This window comes from Lucilia sericata, unplaced genomic scaffold (assembly GCF_015586225.1).
Source record: "Lucilia sericata isolate MDLA Ls3-8-SP2 unplaced genomic scaffold, ASM1558622v1 Contig000129F_arrow, whole genome shotgun sequence".
Lineage (NCBI taxonomy): Eukaryota > Metazoa > Arthropoda > Insecta > Diptera > Calliphoridae > Lucilia > Lucilia sericata.
The window spans coordinates 181,830-205,982 of record NW_023994161.1 but is presented as its reverse complement, the minus strand read 5'-3'; the positions used below and the strand labels follow the sequence as shown (position 1 = coordinate 205,982).

The following is a 24,153-nucleotide window of genomic DNA, read 5'->3' as shown; positions in this document are numbered from 1 at the left end:
ACTGATATATAATATGAAAAACTAAAGCCAAACCTACCCATATAAAGATAAATTCCAGTGTCACTACTGGTGGTATAGGTATACAAACCGGCCATACTATGGGCGGGTAATAAATAGGCCAACCATATGCACAAACTGGGAAACAGGCCCAATAAGCTCTAAAATTTTATAAAAAATAACTTTATTAAACAAAAATTTTCAATATTGAACAACTTGAAACTCACCTGTACTATTATATATAACGAACGTGAATATAAACCCAAACGTATGTCACGTTCGGCATGTCTACGATCCTCTTGGGTATCTCTAATGGTCAACATAAGTAGTGGCCAATACATTAGAGCCATTACACAATGGTGATAACCCAAACGATCATTATAGGTTAGTTGTGGATCTGAAGCTGGTACATCCCAGAATATGCAACCAATACATAATGATAATACAGCAGCCGATATTAATTTACTGATCCAAGTGAGTAAAGAACCAGGTTGTTTATAGGCTGCAAATCTCTTTATTAACGCTTTAAATTGTCCAAAGAATCCTGCTTTACGTATAAAATTAGGCATTGTGTTTGGTGGTGCTGCTAGTGGGGGTTCGGAATTTATTTGATCCCATGAATTTGCTAATGACTCAATGCGTGCAGATGACTCCAGTAATGCAGCTGCTGATAAGTCATCCAAGGTAACTAGGTCCACTGTTGGAAGGGGATTTAAAAATTTGTTAAAGTTTAGTTCGAAATTCTTTAAAATTTAGAACTTTTTAATTCTACTATATATTGTTTTCGTCTGACATCGGTTATTATCCACATTTTCTAGTGTTATAATCTTGCTGAATATACATATATATATATATATATAATATATATATATATATATATATATATAGATATATATATATATATATAGATATATATATATATATATATATATATATATATATATATATATATATATATATATATATATATATATATATATATATATATATATATATATATATATATATATAATACTTACAATAATAATTATACTTATACTTACAATAATAATCAGCTGGATTTTTAAAAGGTGGACACGGATAGCCCAATTCACCCATATGACGTGGTAAATCCGAACGGCTACCCGAAAATACTGTCCTACCACCCGATAGCAATAGAACGCCCGAACACATAGATAGAATCTCAAATGTGGGTGGTTGTAAAGTCATGATAACAATGCGACCACCACTGCACCATTGTCGTAAATATTCGACCAAAAAGAATGTATCAAATATGTCCATATTTGAAGTAACCTGATCCAATATCAATATTGAAGATTGAGCCAATAATTGGCAGGCTACACTTAAACGTTGTTTTTCCGAGTGAGTTAAAGAGGAAACATTAGAAGCACGCACCGTGGTCAAACCCAAGTCTTCAATAAGAACATCCATCTGAAGAAAAAATGTTTAATTTTTTCTAATTTTAAAATTTTGTTCCCTCAACTTACTCTTTCCTTTAAATCACTACGATCCATGGGTCCTCTTAGGGCGGCATGGAAATTCAAGGTACACTGTACACTCATTCTCGGATCCAATGAGGAAGCATTCAAAGCAGGCACATAACTACACAATTCTCTTAAACCACGACGATTTATTTGTTGTCCATTTATTAAAATTTCACCACCCATACGCTCCCTTAAGCCAGCCAAACATTCTGTCAAGGCTGTTCCCTCTTTTTGTGAAGTTGCCATTATGGCGAATAAATCTCCCGCTTTGGCTTGTAAGGAGACACCTCTTAAACAGGGATTAACATCTAAACAATGTACTTGTATATTGGGATAAACCAAACCGATTTCAGAACGTTTACGGTGTGTCATGCCATAGTTAACCATGTGACCATTAGCTTGTTCCATTTGATTTTGACGATGTCGGGAGGAAGCATAAAGCCGCGATTCTCCACCGCCACCACCACCACCATAATCGTAAACATCATTACCACCTGCCAGTAAATCTGCTTCACTGTGTGAACGATGGCCATAATGTTTGCCATTGGGTATGTACTGTTGATGAGTATTAACGTGGGTACCAACTGTAAATATATGAATATTATTTAATAAAAATATACCACAGGACTTAAATTTTATATACATTTACCTGCTATACTAGCTCGGCTGTTTGCCTGTCGTAAAGCAGACATTGGTATGCCTTGAGCTCTAGAATCGGGCCGTGATGAGGGTATACCACCTATGGCACGAAAATCCGATTCACTGCGATATTTTCTGAAAAACAAAATATAAATTAAAAAAAGGAATAATTTGTTTAAGAAAAAACTTTTACCTTAAATTGGGTGGACCACGACTACGCGTAGTTTCATTGTCACTGCTATCATAACCGGACGAACCAGCAGCTGGACCTGCCGAACTATCACGGAAACCTCGATTAATGCGCCCATTTACTCCACCTCCGCCGCCGCCACCACCATTACCTCGCATACCACCCGGACCCGGCCCGGGACGATGTGAGCGCTGTGAACCTGCATTAGGTGGAAATACACGTGGTAAACCAAATTTCAAATATGTATACATATTAGAGCCCAATGGTGATCTATCAAATAAAATGCATTAAGATCTTTAAACAATTCCTGCTAAACTAACAAAATGCAACAGCAGCTGCAATCAGCATACAACTTACTTGGGACCATAACGCGGATGATTGAGTATTGATTGTACTGTTGTATCGCGTAATTGAAAATTTCCATATGGCAACGGTGATTTGTCAGAAGACCCCAGAGCTGAGTCAGTAAAATCAGAATTTAAGTTTTGTCTGCAACAAAGAACCATAAAGAGATATACAAGTGAATAACAAAACTTCATTTATTTATTTTTTCGTTAATTAAGTTAATAAACGGATGCGGTTTGGTTGGTTAAACTACAAGCTCAATGCTTAAATTGGCCTAAACCCTGGGTATGTGTAGATATGTTGTTTATATTCACTATTACATTTTTCTGTTCGGTTCTATCTATGACTTTATGTTTTTAGGTTTAAATGAGAGAAAGATAGAACATAAAAACATCAATCTATCAATCAATGCAATTTTATGATTATTTCCGTTCATTAGAGTCTAATCAACCATGGTGGTTTTTCGGTAACAAACAAACAACATTAAATAATTTGTGTTACATACATTTTTTCACAAAATTATAATGGTTGTATTTAGTCATAATTTGTGCACTGGTTGGTCATTGAACAAACATTTCAGAGAGATGGTCGAAAAATATGCAGGAAGTTTAAACAATTTGAAAATAAAAACTGCACCTTTTTGGGAGCTTATAATGGAGATAAACATTTTTGTGTACGATACGTTAGTATTATAATATTGTACGAAAATATTATAATAGTCTAGTCTATAGTCTAGTCTATAGTCTAGTCTATAGTCTAGTCTATAGTCTAGTCTATAGTCTAGTCTATAGTCTAGTCTATAGTCTAGTCTATAGTCTAGTCTATAGTCTAGTCTATAGTCTAGTCTATAGTCTAGTCTATAGTCTAGTCTATAGTCTAGTCTATAGTCTAGTCTATAGTCTAGTCTATAGTCTAGTCTATAGTCTAGTCTATAGTCTAGTCTATAGTCTAGTCTATAGTCTAGTCTATAGTCTAGTCTATAGTCTAGTCTATAGTCTAGTCTATAGTCTAGTCTATAGTCTAGTCTATAGTCTAGTCTATAGTCTAGTCTATAGTCTAGTCTATAGTCTAGTCTATAGTCTAGTCTATAGTCTAGTCTATAGTCTAGTCTATAGTCTAGTCTATAGTCTAGTCTATAGTCTAGTCTATAGTCTAGTCTATAGTCTAGTCTATAGTCTAGTCTATAGTCTAGTCTATAGTCTAGTCTATAGTTAGTCTATAGTCTAGTCTATAGTCTAGTCTATAGTCTAGTCTATAGTCTAGTCTATAGTCTAGTCTATAGTCTAGTCTATAGTCTAGTCTATAGTCTAGTCTATAGTCTAGTCTATAGTCTAGTCTATAGTCTAGTCTATAGTCTAGTCTATAGTCTAGTCTATAGTCTAGTCTATAGTCTAGTCTATAGTCTAGTCTATAGTCTAGTCTATAGTCTAGTCTATAGTCTAGTCTATAGTCTAGTCTATAGTCTAGTCTATAGTCTAGTCTATAGTCTAGTCTATAGTCTAGTCTATAGTCTAGTCTAGTCTAGTCTATAGTCTAGTCTATAGTCTAGTCTATAGTCTAGTCTATAGTCTAGTCTATAGTCTAGTCTATAGTCTAGTCTATAGTCTAGTCTATAGTCTAGTCTATAGTCTAGTCTATAGTCTAGTCTATAGTCTAGTCTATAGTCTAGTCTATAGTCTAGTCTATAGTCTAGTCTATAGTCTAGTCTATAGTCTAGTCTATAGTCTAGTCTATAGTCTAGTCTATAGTCTAGTCTATAGTCTAGTCTATAGTCTAGTCTATAGTCTAGTCTATAGTCTAGTCTATAGTCTAGTCTATAGTCTATCTATAGTCTATCTATAGTCTAGTCTATAGTCTAGTCTATAGTCTAGTCTATAGTCTAGTCTATAGTCTAGTCTATAGTCTAGTCTTTAGTCTTGTCTATAGTCTAGTCTCTTGTCTAGTCTACTCAAATTTAAAATTTCCTGCAGTAATCCCACTATTTGGGAGTCTATTTAATATAATTGGCACATAAAGGGTTTCTGATTCCATACAAACATTAATGGGTAAAATAGAAATTTGGATATGAAAAAAAATATAATTAAAAGTTTTAATAATTACCTGTATATTGACCATGCATGTAAATCTTCAGAGGCCGCTGGTGGTAGTGGTGAATTTGGCCCATGTGGCACGGAATATCGTCTTTCTTCGCGTGACATTTTTTTCGTTGCACCAAAATTACTCAATTCCATTTTTTCTGCAAAAAAACAACCAAAAATAACAAATTAAAAACCATGAATAGAGAATAAAAATCGTATTGTATTTTTTAATATAAATTACATGCTTTATTTAAACCAAAGTCATTGTTATTGAGAAGAGGAAAATAAAAAAATATAAATAAAAAACTATATATAATTTTGAAGAAAACTGTTATGGGAAATAAATAACAACAGCCACATTAACCACAATTACAATAGTAGACAACGAATACTATTTAACTATAGTAGTTATAGCAAATTGTAAAATATGAATGTGTGAATATTATTTAAATAGTGATGGTGGCTACGTGAAGATGTCAGTAGATATATTAATAATTTTTAACAGTATAAATGACATTATATGATGACTAAATGCACTAACATAATGATATACATATACTTATAGTATTATGAAGTAGTAGGTATTTATTACTATTATGATGTAAAGATGATTACATAGTTTAATTATCATCGTCGTCATCATCATAATTATCATCATTGTCATTATTAACATACTAATACCTTTTTTGTTTGTATTTTTTTTTTGGTTTAAGGCCGTGGGCAAAGTAAAAAAACTCTTCAATTTAACGGCATTTTTCTTCTTCATTACTTATTTATAGCGGTTTGTTTTTGTTAATAATTCATTATATTTATTTTCTTATTGTTATATACACATAACTTTTTTTGAGTTGGTAATTTGTTGGGGAAAATTGATTATGATGAATGATTTACACGTGAGGGTAATCAATGTTTTAAATTTGTTGCAACTGCAAGTGGGGGAATTTATATTAAAAATTATAATTTTTAAATAATGAGAACTTTTGTTATGCATTTTTTAGTTGTGGTAACAAGAAATTTGGTAATTATGTGTTAGTTTTAATATATTTTTACAAAAAATTCGAAATGTAGATTAAATTTACCAGGTATCTCCAAATTTGATTCTGTTAAAAATAATTGTTAAGAGTGGCAAAATATTCACTATAGTATCTAGATTCAAACCTATAGTTTTGTCAGCAAAATATTTTGAAGTATTCAGCAAAATTATCAGCATTAACTTTCCGTGTCGGCAATTTTTTGTTTGTAAACTTTTTAACTCTCAATTTGTAATGACTTATTTTAGTACTTATTTGTAAACGAGCGTGATAAGTAATTGCCTCCAATGTTTAAATAATGCGATAAAATGCCGATGTGTAAGTAGTGATTAAAAGCTTTTTAACTCATTACTTGTCAATGTAAGTTCTGGCTAGGTGTCGTTTGATGCACAAGAAATTTGAAGGAGCAAAATTTTTGGGTCCACCCTAATTTCCACCTTTTAAAAACTACTACTTGAGAATATATTATAATTGTTTGAATTCGATTATATTTAGGTTACTTTTAATTCTATTAGTACCAATTTTTAACTATTCATGTGAATTTAATTTACTATTATTTTTTGCACAAATAGTTTTGTTTCTTAGTTGCTGCTGTTTTGTTTTTGGGAGGCTTTATTTTTGCTTTATTTACCCACAATAAATTCTTGACCTAGTTTTAGCAAAAAATAAAAAACTTGTTAACAAAAGCAATTATTATAAGAAAAAGTTAAGAGACCAAACTACAAATTATGTCAGTTATAGTTTGCTATTTCAGCCAGTAGTCGTAAATAAATAGTTGTGGCATTTGAGACAGACTGGTTTCAACCGGCTGCCAAGAATAAAGAGACCACATCATATGATTGATAACAATGATGACTGGGTTGAGTGTGTAGAGTTCTACACTTAAAACTTGCATAGACTTTAAGCTTATTAACGTATGATTGGTTTTTACTGTTAGATACATACATAGTTAATCAGTTAGGTAAAATCAATGAAGGAAGAGTTAAAATTATAAAATGTTCCAAATGTTTAATGAATATACAATTTCTAAAGAAAACTATAATTTTGATGGTTTTAAAGAACAGTTAAATTAAAAAGAAATCGTTGTAAATATACATTAAATGAAAAAAGGGCATTTCGAGCAAAATACATTTAATAATCCAATACACTGGTTTTCAAATTATAGTAATAACCTGTGTTTGATATTCATTCCCAGTAGTTTAACAAGTGTCTGCTGACTCATTTCGTTTAAACATCAAATAATACAATAAATTTTAAAGATTTGTACATATCTCTTCTTTTTTTATGAATAATTAAATTTAATTTTTTCAGGTCTTACTTAATTTCCTATTCTACAAAAAATTAGAAGCTGTCAACAATTGAAAAAAAAAAACTGATAATTCAGAAATTTAAATCTTAAACATAAATCTTCGAGCAGACGTAAGTTATTTTTTTTTATTTGTTTGCAAACTGGTAGCAAAAAACCATCTAAAAGTAACATAATAAAGTTAATTCTTTATTTTTGTTGTTATTAACAATTAAAATGCATACAATGTTAAAAAACATTTAACAATACAAAACATTGTTTAAATGTAGTAAAATGGAAGATTAATTTTAATAAGGGTATGAATGAATAAAATGAAGAATACATATTGAAATTATCTATACCTCTCGTATGACAATTTAATCCATTAATTTATTCAGAACAATTATATACATTTTATAAATGTTTTTCCTTAAACCAGTAATTTCACCTTATTGCCAATTTACATGAATATCCCTAATATCAACACCTTTAACTTACGTATACAAAAGATTAAGAATAGTAGCAGTGCAACGTAATGCACTCATACTATTTCCGTTTCGAATTGCAAGTTTTTGCAAAGTTGTATAAAAACGTTTGTTTTACAAGACATATAAGGCCATTTCATATGGAAAATGCATTAATTAACACTAATTATTAAGTTAATTTAACAAAATTGCATAATTTTTAATTTATTCAAATTAGTTAAGTAAGAGTTTTAGGTTTGGCTGAGTCATAGTTTTTAAAATAAAGATTTGTTTTTTATTTTCTTTTAGAGATATACTTTTAACGGGATGATAGACTAGAAATGAACTAAAATGAACTAAACTGAACTACTGAACTAGAACTGAACTAGAACTGAACTAGAACTGAACTAGAACTGAACTAGAACTGAACTAGAACTGAACTAGAACTGAACTAGAACTGAACTAGAACTGAACTAGAACTGAACTAGAACTGAACTAGAACTGAACTAGAACTGAACTAGAACTGAACTAGAACTGAACTAGAACTGAACTAGAACTGAACTAGAACTGAACTAGAACTGAACTAGAACTGAACTAGAACTGAACTAGAACTGAACTAGAACTGAACTAGAACTGAACTAGAACTGAACTAGTACTGAACTAGAACTGAACTAGAACTGAACTAGAACTGAACTAGAACTGAACTAGAACTGAACTAGAACTGAACTAGAACTGAACTAGAACTGAACTAGAACTGAACTAGAACTGAACTAGAACTGAACTAGAACTGAACTAGAACTGAACTAGAACTGAACTAGAACTGAACTAGAACTGAACTAGAACTGAACTAGAACTGAACTAGAACTGACCTAGAACTGAACTAGAACTGAACTAGAACTGAACTAGAACTGAACTAGAACTGAACTAGAACTGAACTAGAACTGAACTAGAACTGAACTAGAACTGAACTAGAACTGAACTAGAACTGAACTAGAACTGAACTAGAACTGAACTAGAACTGAACTAGAACTGAACTAGAACTGAACTAGAACTGAACTAGAACTGAACTAGAACTGAACTAGAACTGAACTAGAACTGAACTAGAACTGAACTAGAACTGAACTAGAACTGAACTAGAACTGAACTAGAACTGAACTAGAACTGAACTAGAACTGAACTAGAACTGACTAGAACTGAACTAGAACTGAACTAGAACTGAACTAGAACTGAACTAGAACTGAACTAGAACTGAACTAGAACTGAACTAGAACTGAACTAGAACTGAACTAGAACTGAACTAGAACTGAACTAGAACTGACTAGAACTGAACTAGAACTGAACTAGAACTGAACTAGAACTGAACTAGAACTGAACTAGAACTGAACTAGAACTGAACTAGAACTGAACTAGAACTGAACTAGAACTGAACTAGAACTGAACTAGAACTAGAACTGAACTAGAAACTGAACTAGAACTGAACTAGAACTGAACTAGAACCGAACTAGAACGGAACTAGAACTGAACTAGAACTGAACTAGAACTGAACTAGAACTGAACTAGAACTGAACTAGAACTGAACTAGAACTGAACTAGAACTAGAACTAGAACTGAACTAGAACTGAACAGATGAACTAGAACTGAACTAACGAACTGAAACTAGAACTGAACTAGAACTGAACTAGAACTGAAACTAGAACTGAACTAGAACTTGACTAGACCTGAACAAGAACTGAACTAGAACTGAACTAGAACTGAACTAGAACTGAACTAGAACTGAACTAGAACTGAACTAGAACTGATAGAACTGAACTAGAACTGAACTAGAACTGAACTAGAACTGAACTAGAACTGAACTAGAACTGAACTAGAACTGAACTAGAACTGAACTAGAACTGAACTAGAACTGAACTAGAACTGAACTAGAACTGAACTAGAACTGAACTAGAACTGAACTAGAACTGAACTAGAACTGAACTAGAACTGAACTAGAACTGAACTAGAACTGAACAAGAACTGAACTAGAACTGAACTATAACTGAATTAGAACTGCCTGCAAAATGCTTTGTTATCCTTTAGTGGGAGGCACAAATTTTGATCTAACTTTCAAACTAGGTTACAGTCATTGTATTGCCTTAATTTAACCTAGGAAGCTGTAAGTTGACATTTTTCCCCATTTACTACCTAAGCGGAAAGGATTTTATCCAAAGTTTTTTAAGCTCCGATTTAAATGATAATTTTCTACTACTATCACCTTTCATTTTCTACCGAGTTCTTATCTGAATTCGTCTCTGTAAATTTCTTAATTTGTTCGTTTTCATTATCTAGATTTAGTTTTTTTACTTTAAAAATAAGGTTTTCCTTTTTATTTTTCTAAATAAAAATCATGTATGTATTTTGTTTTTTTAACATGTTTTTCTTGCTTAAATAATAGTAAATCATTGTTAGTAATTTTAGTACTTGTATGACTATATGTGCGTGTTTATCTATTTAAACTTTTTCTTTGAATATTGTTTATTTCATGTAATTTTTTCAGTCCAAAAAAAGTTGTTGTTTTATATTTTCACAAATAATTACAACATTTTAAAAGTAAACAAAAATATTTGAAAACAAAAAGAGTTTTTGATAATTCCATTATCAAATAGACCCAAAAAACACAAATTTATTAATTTTAAACACTTATCAAATGATTATTTTGTTATGACAGACCTAGCCCATTAAATATATTAATTTAATTCGAGAAGCGATGAATAACAAGCGAAAATTTTCTAGGAAAAATAAATGACTTCTGTTATTAACAAACTAATTTAGTTGTCTTTTTTATGATAGTTGAAAATACACTTTAGCTGGCATAGTTATTGCAAATTTATTTACAAATATTGTTCTTCTTTTATATTTAAAAACAAATATTTTCAAATAAAACTCTCATCTTAAATCATTCACGTATCATTTGTGTATTCATATTTACATTGTTTTTCTTTCACTCCATAACAAATTTTTCCACTGAAACAAATTACTTTGACTTCGGTCATTTACGTGCAAAATATATTTAATTATAGTTCAGATTTAAACATAAACATCAATAACTAACATTGTTAATACTCAACAAAAAACACATATAACAAAAAAATTTAAAAAGTGTTTTTCTTTCTAATTTTAATAGCGAAAGTAAAAAATATATTTTTTGGTATACACTACATTAGATGATGAGTATAGTGAGACGATCTAACGGTTTGTAAATAACATAGTGCTACATGGGAACTAGAGTCATCAGAGATTATTAAATAATTTAGAAACTTGACAACAAATTATTATTAATTTATTAAATGAAGACATTAAGGCAAATGGCCTCCATTTTTAACTGTGTTTCTGAAATGTCCAAATTATTTTTCCAATAAACTTTATTATTTTTTTTTTGTTACAAACGTTAAGTAAGATCGAATTAACAATTGGGTTCACATTGTAGTGTAACTCTAAAATTCTTCACAGCCATGCAATGTTAAACAATTACAGTTTGTTTAACTCTAAAAATAAAATGTTAATAATAATTTTGGGTAATTATAAATTTTTTAAAGTCTATTAAAACTGTTTTCAGCAAAATAACATGATAAACATAATTTGTTTTTATTATAAGTTTTTTTGTGTAAATTGTTGTGTTAGTAACATGACCACAATAAACAAATTTTATTTTCTATTTTTATAGAAATAAATTTCATATTTTTTTAGAGCATTTGTTAGATGTTTTATTTTATTCAGACGTTTTAACGTTTCAACTTATATAATCAGCTAATACCCTACAGTTTTGTTGGTGGCAATGTTCCCTTGCAACTCCTTCATGTAAATGGAAGAAATTAGTTATTTAACACACCACAGGTAGTCTAGCTGGAAGACAATTATTGCTTTGTTGTCTCTAAGTAAACTAAAGTGTTGTTATGTTTAATATTCTTAATCCTATCAGTTGTGGTCCTATTACTGCTGGGTTCAAACAACATACGTGAGTATTCAAAAACATTCAAATATGTATGTACAAAAGAAAAAACATACTAAAAAACGACATATTAATACATCATAATTAAAATTGTTGCAAAAGAAAGTTCATCTCATTTTCTTTAACTATTTTATTTCCCCAACACATTTTAGTTGTTTATTAAAAACAATTAACAAAACTCTGTTAAACGGAATGTTAAACAAAATTCACACATGTTGATGTGTCTGCTTTTTTCATAACATTTCTCCCCACTGCCAACTTTTGCAGTCATCTGAATTGATCTGCGGAAGAAGTGTGTCACTTGTTGAAAATGAGTAAAATAGAAAATAAATTATGGCCAAGATAATTATTATGTTAGATACACATTAGACTGACTCATCTTTTTGTTTACCAAATTTACAATATGTTATATCATTTGAAAGGGTTTTGAAGCAGCGTTTAACGGTATATAAAACCTGTAATATTCACAATTGTATTTTATTATAATAACTGAATATTGTATGTTTTAAAAAATATTCAAATTAAGAAAGAAAAAGATTAAAATACCTTTTTTAAAATTTAGTACCGCTCACGAATGATGATCTTTAGACTTAAAATATTTTGGACATCAAAAAAAAAACAAAATAAGGTAAATTTTGAGAGGGGTAACAAAAAAAGATTTTATTTTCCACACAGAATGAGTCGGTCTAATGTATATTTATATATTAATATACAGTTGATGTTAATGACTATTAAGAAATATATACATAAATGATTATGATGTTTCATAGTTGTGGTAATAGTTGTTGTACAAGTATTCATTGAATGTATTTGATATGATGATAGCAGATCACCACTAAAGAAACACATACTAAATTATAACATCAGTTTATTTTTTTCAAAATGATATTATAATACATATTTAGATACAGTATTGGTCATAGATCCACAAAAGTATATACATTCTGAGTTCTTATTAAGTTCTGTGTCAATCTAGCTATGTCCGTCTGTCTGTCTTTAAAAAGCACGATAAGGTCCGAACGAAAAGGGGTATAATATGGTTGGTTTGAAATATGGCAAAGTCGGTTTTTATTTGTGCCTAGCACCCAGCCCCTTCAGTATATTACTTTTACGTTCATAACTGGATTAAAAATACAAGTAGAGTGATGAAATTCTACATTAAAAACAAGTATTTATACCAAATTTCAAAAATATCGGTCCATAACACAGGCTGAGAAATTTTTAACCCAGAGACCAAAGTATACTTTTTCGAAGGATTAATCTGTCCATCACATCTGGGATTCGAGATATCGTGTCCTGAAGTTTGAAAAAACCCATTTTTGAGACGTTATAACAGCGCTTAGACAATTTTATTTATAAAGATTTATAAGATTCGGATTCAGTGCAGCTCAATCCTTTAGAAAAGTATAACATGGTTTTAGGGTTTCGACTTTTTTAAATTTTGTCGGCCTGTATAATTGACCTCATCTCCTTAGATAAAATTGGGTTTATTTGTTATTAGGTTTATTGGACTCTCTCGAGTTCCAAAGGATTCGTTTAAAAGGAGGATGTACTTATGAATTCATATTACATCAAATCCGAAGAAATACATATAGGCCACTAACGGGCCTACTGTGAGCTGCTCTATGGGGTCTTTGGAGGGAATTGAATCCACGACCTCCAAACTGACTGGGTAGAACACTACTTTAGTATTTTGCTTTGCTGAAAGATTAAAAAACTGGGTACGATCATTTATATCTTTTAGAGTATATGCAATATGTGGGTTAAAGCAAAAATCAATAACATTTCTTTTCCGCTAATTTGATACCATATGGTTAAACTAAAATTTAATATAACATTATCAATTATTTAGATCATAGAACAGGTCAGAAATCATCCAACTGTTAAAACTATTGTTTTAGGAAATTATACATAACAAATAAGTAAAATTCAACAAAGTTAAGCATGATTAAATTATAGATTTCCTATTTACAGTATGATTTTAAATAGAAAAAAAAAAAAAATACAAAAATAACAATTGACAACAATTGCGGTCTATTAACTTTTTCAAATGTTATTACCAAATGCAACAGTAACTAATAAGAGTCTAACGAAAAAAAAAAAAAATAATATAAAAACTATTGATTAATTTAATATGAACTTACAAGGTATTGAAATGCATTCAATACTAAAAACAAATAGTATTAATTTTTATGCATGAATGCCATAAAAAAACATTTACAAAAAATTAAAAAAAACTTGTAATATTAATGAATGCTTGTTTTTTTTTTAATGCACTCGTAAATAAGTAATAGTTATAAAAACCATAAAATCGTTACTTTTAAAAACATTTATTTCATGCGTAGTTTAGTATGTAAGCATGCGTACATGTCTTTCATGTTACAGTTTCATTTGTTACATTTAACCGACAAAACTTAAAATTATTGAAACTAATGGTCACGAAATTTCAAAGAATATCGATGGATTTAAGAGACATCATCACTGTAAAAGTTGTTTTATTTAAAAACATGCTAAAATATTTTCCCATTTCCCTTAATTCCATTTGTGGAATTTCTTTTTTTTTTCTTTTTTATTTTAGATAAAAAAGAAACTTACTTAACTGGTTTAATTTATTTTAAAACAGATTGTTTTTCTTTCCGTTTTTTTTTTCTTTATTTATTGTTGTTTTACAATTCATGACTTTAAACATGGAACGACGACAACAACAAACTCTTTACAGACATTTAATCAATTAATTATTAAGTTTAAATTGACACAGTTAGACAGACGGCGCACAAACCATCGACAGCGTCTCCATCGTCATTGTCGACAATCATGGTCTTTGCCACTAGATACTCCACGTATAATGACATAATTCCACATTTATTTAACTAACAACGGAACGGTTTTAAAACGAGTGTGTTGTAAGAGTGTTCTCCCCATTCAAGTGTCTACATCTGCAACTATGAGTCAATTGTATCTTGTTGTTTTAGATAAAAGTAACTAAGTGGTTTTTGCAGTTATATTTTGTCTTCCTTAAAAATGCAAAAAAATAAATAGATACAAATAAAACATACTCTAAACAGCCAACAATTGTAAAACCGCAATGAAACATTTAAAGTAGATCTTGACAGACACACTTTGTCACTATTCAATGTGGGAATTTGATATTCAATAGCAAAGGCGTTAAATAGGTACATATGGGCATTTCCACCGAAAACTATATTTTTTGTCACATCACGTCACGCACATTAATTGACAATATCTTAGGACCATTCTTTTTTATTGGTCGCACCTTTATCCTATGTATAGAGCTATTAGAACTCTACATAAAAATATAAACAAATTAAAAATATGTATATTGTTTCCCTAGATATAAGCAGTTAATTGTGCGTGACGTGATGTGACAAAAGTTGACTTTTCGGTGGAAATGTCCATATATTTATTGTTGGTAAAAAATGGTATTTTATTGTTTCTATATTTCGGTGCTTAACTCCTCCCGGTATTTCCACAAGAAGTTGAAGTTAATGGAAATAAAATATTTATAGAAATGAAAATATCTTGACTGGGAAGGCTTCATATTAGCATCAACAGAAATCAGAATATACAATAAATTCCTTAAAGGTTCAGTAGAAAGATCCTCAGTAGAAATATTTAATTTTCTATAAAACTTGTTTATATTGAATTTCATCGTTGTGCTCCTATTTTAAGGCCAATAATAAGCATTATAGGCATTTTCTGAAGGGGACTTTATATGAGGGCCGGGTCAGTTATGGATCTATACTCATAAAACTTTGTACATAAATTGTGGTTGATAACGAAGTTCTTTATGCCGAATTTCATCGCTATACTCGTATTTTTCAGTTAGTATTTAGTGACTTTTTCCGGGGAGCCACTTGTATAGGGGCTATTCGAAAATGTGGACCGATAAACCGTACCTATATAGAATATTTGTGAAAAATATCAAACCTCTAGCTTTTTACTTTCGGACACTAAATCGTCTTAGAATTTAATAAGGACTCAGAAAATATATACGTTTGTGGCTCTGAGACCAATATTTCGATGTGTTACAAACGGAATGACAAAAAAATATACATCCAATATCTTTTGATGTTATTAAAATGGTTAATTTCGATCTTTGTGGTAAAATTCTGTTTTATAACGGGCAGTTCCTGACTTGGTCAATCAAATAGATCACATCTTAATTTAGTAGAACGCCTAATGGACGTAAGGACGTATAAAGGTGGTAATATTTCAATGATCACAAACTTGTGGACTTTCTTGTGAAATTTTTTGACCAAAGGACTTCTATTATCAATGAGCATGCATGATATATAGAATATCTATTGTTTGAAAATCCCAACAGTCTTCTGAAACGATTTGTGTGAATAAATAACTGATGTATGTCCTGTATTTTAAAAATTTGTTTGAGCTCTGTCTAAGGTGCAATTTTTTTGATTATTTGTTAAGATATTTAAAGGTCCGTATAAGTACATTTAATTGTTTTTTTATTAGAAATCTACTTATCATTCAGTCAAAATCTTGTATAGCAAATAATTAAATAACAAAAAATATATCAAATACCTATAAACCACTTATTTCAAATCTTAGTTATAAACCAGATAAGTAGTACAAGTTGCACTTGTTTATTTTCATAGCTGCAACAGCACCAACTAACAAAACCGAAAAAAATCTTTTAACTGACATACATAAATAAAAAGCCTTTAAACAGAAATCTTGGCAGTAAAACAACATTCCAACAGAAAAAAAAGAAAAAAACAAAAGTACTTTTTTCGTGAACATTTTTTATAAAAATTATGATTATTAAAAGTTATACGGTACGTGTAAACATTCGTATTTGTTATGAGTTGTTGTTAAAGATGCAACATGTTGAAACCACATTTGTAGTCCGTTTATGTTTTGTACTAAAATTTTTTTCTTTTCATTGGATTCACTGTCACTGCTGTTTAGTTTTCTTATTGTTGTAATTATATGAATATGTAGTTATAACAATCAATGCAATTTAAATGTTTTTTTTTCGTAAGTATTTTGTAAGTTTATTAAATGGCTGAGAAAGTGAAATTTTTTAAAAAAAGAGTTTTTATTTTTTTCGGTTGCATTTTGTTTTAATGTTTCAAAGAAACTTTTAATAATATTATACACTCAGCAAATATATTAGTATAAAGAAGGTTATGTTTAATTTTTAATAGTTAACGAGTATCAAACGAAAGACTTAAGAAAGCAACCTTTTCTCTGATAATTTTTACTTAGAATAAATTTGCTTACCAAATTAATATTTTTACATTTATTTAAAGGACCATTGATATCAAAATTTATACATCCTTACAGATAAAAAATTCGTGTTATTCATGTCCGTATGTCTTTTATAAGATTTTTACTATAATTTTATACTAAGCGTATAGACTTTTCTCTTACACTAGTACATATGATACAATAATAAGATGTTGTTAAATCCATACCTATACTTTTCTTTTGAGAGAGTAAAATAAAATTGCAAAGTTTTTTTTCTGCATGCTGAATTGGATGCAAATTAATGCACTCGTGCTTGACGTTAAATTGTACAAAATATATTTAAATTATTGTTTCGCTCTTTTTTGTTTAAGGCAATTTAATTTATAACAAAATCTTGTACAACTCTACTATAAGTATATACAACATGAATGTGTGAATGTATTAAGTGATGGCTGCATTAAATTTACAAACAAAATGTTGCAACTAGAAAAATTACAATGTTTTATTAGGGTGATGATTTTTTGGGATACTTTTGATATTTATTTCAAAATACTTTTATATACATATGTATAAAATGTATTTGATAAACAGTCAGTCTGTCCAATTCTAAGTTTCATTACAATCCATTAATAATATATAATAATTTCTTACCTCTTTATGAAGTATTCCAGACAATCAAAGTTTCGACCATTGACTCACAATATGAAATTATTGTAGAATAATGTTTGATTCTGCATGTAATATTCTGAAATTGTATAGTACAAAAAAGGTTTGAGTTATTAATTATTGCTAAAAATAAAGCTAGAGTCTAAAAATAAATTAGCAAATTACTTTTTAAATTATTTATTTGCAAAGTTATTTTTTAAACTTTTGAAAAGCCATACGAATATGTTGTTATATTTGCTATAGTTCTATATACTATAGATCTATAGAATTATAGACACAACTAAAGACCGATCTATAAACTGATCTAGAGTCAATACTATAAACTGATCTATAGTCAAGACTATAGACTGATCTATAGTCAAGACTATAGACTGATCTATATTCAAGACTATAGACTGATCTATAGTCAAGACTATAGACTGATCTATAGCCAAGACTATAGATTGATCTAAAGTCAAGACTATTGACTGGTCTACAGTCAAGACTATTGACTGGTCTGTAGTCAAGACTATAGACTGATCTATAGTCAAGACTGCAGACTGATCTATAGTCAAGACTATAGACTGATATATAGTCAAGACTATAGACTGATCTATAGTCAAGACTATAAACTGATCTATAGTCAAGACTATAGACTGATCTATATTCAAGAATATAGACTGATCTATAGTCAAGACTATAAACTGATCTATATTCAAGACTATAGACTGATCTATAGTCAAGACTATAAACTAATCTATATTCAAGACTATAGACTTATCTATGATCAAGACTATAGACTGATCTATAGTCAAGACTATAGACTGATCTATATTCAAGACTATAGACTGATCTATAGTCAAGACTATAGACTGATCTATAGCCAAGACTATAGACTGATCTATAGTCAAGACTATAGACTGATCTATAGTCAAGACTATAAACTGATCTATAGTCAAGACTATAGACTGATCTATATTCAAGAATATAGACTGATCTATAGTCAAGACTATAGACTGATCTATAGTCAAGACTATAAACTGATCTATAGTCAAGACTATAGACTGATCTATAGTCAAGACTATAAACTAATCTATATTCAAGACTATAGACTGATCTATAGTCAAGACTATAGACTGATCTATAGTCAAGACTATAAACTGATCTATAGTCAAGACTATAGACTGATCTATAGTCAAGACTATAAACTGATCTATAGTCAAGACTATAGACTGATCTATATTCAAGACTATAGACTGATCTATAGTCAAGACTATAAACTAATCTATATTCAAGACTATAGATTTATCTATGATCAAGACTATAGACTGATCTATAGTCAAGACTATAGACTGATCTATAGTCAAGACTATAGACTGATCTATAGTCAAGACTATAGACTGATCTATAGTCAAGACTGCAGACTGATCTATAGTCAAGACTATAGACTGGTCTATAGTCAAGACTATAGGCTGATCTATAGTCAAGAGTATAGACTGATTTATAGTCAAGACTATAGACTTATCTATAGTCAAGAGTATAGACTGATTTATAGTCAAGACTATAGCCTGATCTATAGTCAAGACTACAGACTGAACTATTATTAAGACTACAGACTGATCTATAGACAAGAATATAGACTGATCTATAGTCAAGACTATAGACAGATTTATAGTCAAGACTAAAGACTGATCTATAGTCAAGACTGTAGACCGATCTATAGTCAAGATTATAGACTGATCTATAGTCAAGACTATAAACTGATCTATAGTCAAGACTGTAGACTAATCTATAGTCAAGACTATAGGCTAATCTATAGTCAAGACTATAGACTGATCTACAGTCAAGACTATAACTTGATCTACACAAGACTAAAGACTAACTTATCGTCAAGACTATATACTGATCTATAGTCAATGCTATAGTCAAAAATATAGTCGAGACTATAAACTGATATAAAGTCGAGAATATAGTCAAAACGGTTGTCTGGTGTATATATTTAATACTATAGCCAAGATTATAGATTGATCTATAAAAAATATTAAAAATAATATCACCCTAATGTTTTCGAATTGTGCAGCTGAAATTGGTGCAACGTGTGTTGGCTGTTTGTTACATTTTTATAATTGTATGTAGGTGAAGTTAATGAACTGGTTTAAAGGTATTTGAAAAAAAACAACTGAAAAACAAACAAATTAAAAATTTGTTTTAACAGACAGACTGACAATATGAATTTATTCATAAAAATACTTATGACATTTACAAAATTTTTATAAAAAAATTCTTGATTTTTATTTTGTAAGTAAAAACAAACTTGTTTTAACCACAAATTTGTAATGATTTTAAAAAAGCAGTGGCCATAAATTGTTAATAATTTTCTGTAATAACAGAAAACTCTTATATGGAATTGATTTTAAAGTTTATTTAAATTAAATTTCAAAAAACACTACAATTTTTCTCCAAGATAACATAGCATCTGCTGCCTTTAAGCTATAAAAACCAGATTTATTTTTTGAAATCGAAATATAAACCACCCATTAAGTTGAAAATTTCTTTATTTCAGGTAATACTATGTATACGAAAAATAAACTAAAACACCAAAATTCTTCACTTTGTGAAAGTTTTAGTTAAAAAAAAACTGATCATTATTATTAATGTTTTGTTTTGATTGTTTGTCTTTTTCAAAACATTTTAAGTTTCTGTAAGATTATTGTGATTAATTTATTATTATGTAGATTTGTTTATAATTCATTCATTCATTCATTCATTTGTTTAATTCAATATGTCATTTGAAATGTGTTTGATTAAATGATTATTTTGCCTATATGATGCTTATTCATCATAATCATCAATATTTGAAAAGAAGATTCCATCAAAAATGAAAGCGAAAACCACTTTAAAATTATCGAAAAACAGGTAGATAATTAGTTTTTTGTCTGTTGAATATTTGTAAAATTTTCACTTATATTTGTTATGTAGTACATATGATTTTAAATGCGAAACTATAAAAAATACCTGAGGATATTTATTTAACGTCATCTAAAGTGGGACATAAATTTAATGATTTGATGTTAGGTTTGTGGTATTTTAACGATATTTTAGTTTTATATGTTTAGGTGATTTTTTGTCTTTTTTTTTTAATTATTATTAATCTATGGTGAATTGAGAAATATCATTAACGGTAAAATTAAAACGTGTGAAAGTGAAATTATATTTATATCTTTTCCAAGATCCATGTTTTCAAAAATTGGGCGAATATTTGCTAACGCTACTAGCGGTAAATTACATTATTAATACGCACATGTGAAAATAATCTTTAAAAAATTCTTTGAAGATCAGACCCAAATAATTTTATTATAATTTTTTATTGAAAAATTCTTCTTCTCTAAAGTTTGGTGCTTTTTGGAATTAAAAAATTGACAACGTTAAAACAAGCTTAAATCAAACTGAAAATTTCAAAAACAAGTAGACTCTAAGATCACTATGATCTTAGGAAGTCTTAATGAATTCTAACATTTTGCTCAATAATTTTTCTCTTCTTGCGGTCGATACGAAAGACTTAGCACACAAACTTTCTTGAACATATTACGGCAACAGAAAAACATCTAAACAAATTCACCGTTATAAATGTTTATAAATTTGTTAATTTCTTATATTTTTTTAATTGATTTAGAGGTTTTCATTCATACCAAGAATTTAACATTATAAAATTCCCAAAATTTCTTTGCACTTCAATAAATCGCCGTAGAAAAGCCCCAAACTAATTTAATGACGCAGCAATGACTACCACATAACTATTATTATTTAATTAAAAGAAATACCCATTTAATATAGAACGCATGAAGAATTTAAAAGAAGAAATTCTTCCGTAAATAATTAAGAAGAAAATTAAATTTAAAAAAAAAACGACTAAAATAACGCAATATTTTCTCCCCTTGATTATGGTTATAAATCAGACAATGAAACGAAAAAAAAATAAATAAATAACACAAAACAAAGGTACCAGTACCACTAAACTTAAATAATAATAGCAATAAAGTAAGAGTAATAAAGAGAAAAAACTAGTAGTGTAAAGAAATACAAAAAAGAACCAAAAAAACTATTAAGAACTCATGGGCTTTTAAAAGCTAAAGACAATCACAATGTTGGTGTACAAAACGATGTGTGTTCATTACAGTTGTTAACAAAGTATTACATTAAAGTATTATTTAGTACTTAAAGTACTAAAACTTAGAAGTATGTACGCGTAAAATGTCTGTTAGTATGTATGTACAGCTGTTTAGAGTTATAGTAAATTTAAGCGTAACATTTGATTTTTATATGTAGAGTAGTTAAAGTTTATTATTTTACAGAATTCTCGTGATATTCACGTTCACATTACATTTTTTTTCAACTGTATTTGATGAATAAATTTACCGTTGAATTTATGTCATTCAACTTATTTATTCATAACATTTTCTAAACAACAACAACAATTGTGGTCTGCCGATGTTTTCAATTTTTATCGGGGCTTTTCATTAAATAAAACAAATAAATTGTTCACTTTTTCTAAAGTTGCGTTAAAGAAAAGTAGTCACTTATCTTTAGGGTTTTGTAAATATAGTGGGTGTTTACTAATTTGTTGATGGCTTCACGTGTATGCGTGTGTTAAGTTCTTGCGATGAGTAGAAGAGGCATGTTTATTAAGGTGTACTTTTTAAAGCAATAGAGTGATTTTGGTTCCTATAAATGAATTTATGGCGAATTTTATAGCTATGGGTAGATGATCTATTTATATGGGTAATTTCATGTCAAGTGACCCAATTTTTAAAAGAAGAAGAAGAAATAGCTGTCAGAAATCCTTTGGACAATTTTCGCTAGGACTAATAGGTGAAAAGTTGCATTCATTTGAATAAAACCCTGTATGACCAAAATTTCCTAATTTGACCTCCTCTAAGTCCGGCAGTTCTTGAACGATAGATCTCAAAAATTTGTTTCTGGCCTACTATTCAATAGTACTAATCTTGGTGCAAATTTCGTCAAAATCAATTTTTACTTTCTGCATAGTTAGTAAGTTTGAAAGGAGGATGTATATACAACATCAAATGCGAAGAAATACACCTATGGGAATCGAACCCACGACCTCCGGTCTACCAGACTAAAACACTAACCGGTGGTCACACATATACTTTCTACATAAAACTATTTTGTGAATAATTTCATCATAATTACCACTTAATCAAAATTCTTCTTGATTACAACAAGTGGACCGACAGTTCTACACTTAGACCGTGATTTCAACAGATAGACAAACTGACGTGGTAAGATCGTCTTAGAATCTAATAAGGACCCATAGTAGTCATACAGAAACTCAAACAGTCTGGTTCCTTTAAAGTTTGGGAATATCCATATTATTTCATTGCATATATGAACATTTTTATTGCATATATGAAACATATACACTCATATTTAAAACCTGCAAAAAACAGCAACATGTAAAACAATAATAAAGAGGTCAAAGTTGAAGAACTAAAAATTATATTTCAAGAATATTAACTGGATCGAGCTATAAATAACGTGAGAATTTAGCTAAATTCAAGATGTTTGGTTACGTTTAATATACAACTATAGCAGTGTGGAAATTGTTCATATTTGGTGAAGTGTATTAAGTCCAATATTAGACCCACTTTTAATATGTAAAAGTAAAAAATCACGTTTTATAAAATTGAATATCGAAAGGATGTATCTAAACCCCTTGTAGAGGAATATATTTCATTGGTGTAATTATGGTATAATATAATTGGACTTGACCATGTATGTTTTTCTTTGAATTCAATTGCTTTTACAAATTTTGTTAATATTAATATATGACTGCTATTTACATACATTTTACTTTCGGTACACACATGCGTGTCTATGGATAACGATATCTCATCTGGAGTAAGTTTTAGCCAGTAACTTAATATTGTATTACAACAACACACCTCAAATAGATGTAAGCAATAATTTCTCGTAAATAACTTAATTATTAACATTAAAATTTTCTAAAAACTTTAAAAAGTTTTAGAAACTTTCATATTTAGATCAGAGAAAATAAAGTAAATAAATTTGGCATTATCGATAAGAAAATTTACAATTATTGCGTGTGAGTGTGTGTGTGTGTGTGCATAATTAATATTCAGTGTAAACAAATGTGTTCAATTAGTTTGTATTTTATCATAGCAAAAACAACTACAACAAATTGTAGTTAATTTAAAAAAATATATATAAATAAAAAAATGTGGGCATGTCTATCATTCACAACATATATATTTTGGAGTAGTGGTACGAGTACATATAAGTACATTTAAGTATATACACGTTTCATATACATAAATATGTATTTTGTAGATATGGCCAAAACTGAAAAAATACCAACAAATAAAATGAAATGAAAAAAAAAAATGTTGTTTATACGAGTACAACCAGTAGGTTATTGCCTTATTCACGTATTTTAGCAGTTAGTTACTACATATTTTATTTGTTGTTTTTTTCTCTTTCGAATATACTTACATACAATTTTACGTTCATTCTACACTAACCCAATTTATTAATAACGTCATGTGTGTGTTAATTTTTTTTTCACTACAGTTTTTATTTTTAAATTTTAAATTTTTAGTTTGTGGTATTTTTTCCATTTCGTATTTGTTTATTCTTTTGTTTGCCATACAAACAAACAACCAAATAAATATGATCATGATGTTTGTTTGTATGGAATTTGTGTCAACAGATTCTACTGTCGTTTTTTCTATTTTACTGT

General features: G+C 29.2%; 1 protein-coding gene across 1 annotated transcript in view; it reads right to left on the bottom strand.

Annotated features, from left to right (window-relative positions):
- LOC119600934 (ATP-binding cassette sub-family G member 8) overlaps positions 1-24,153 on the bottom strand; it is a 45,817-nt gene that overhangs the window by 967 nt on the left and 20,697 nt on the right. Inside the window, exons 2-10 of the mRNA XM_037951534.1 lie at positions 17,382-17,475; positions 4,756-4,891; positions 2,668-2,799; positions 2,314-2,580; positions 2,131-2,255; positions 1,485-2,065; positions 1,041-1,428; positions 225-694; positions 38-158 (exon numbers count right to left, since the gene is read on the bottom strand). Coding sequence (XP_037807462.1) covers positions 38-158; positions 225-694; positions 1,041-1,428; positions 1,485-2,065; positions 2,131-2,255; positions 2,314-2,580; positions 2,668-2,799; positions 4,756-4,886 — 2,215 coding nt within the window. The 5' untranslated portion in view covers positions 4,887-4,891; positions 17,382-17,475. The remainder of the gene's footprint in view (positions 1-37; positions 159-224; positions 695-1,040; positions 1,429-1,484; positions 2,066-2,130; positions 2,256-2,313; positions 2,581-2,667; positions 2,800-4,755; positions 4,892-17,381; positions 17,476-24,153) is intronic.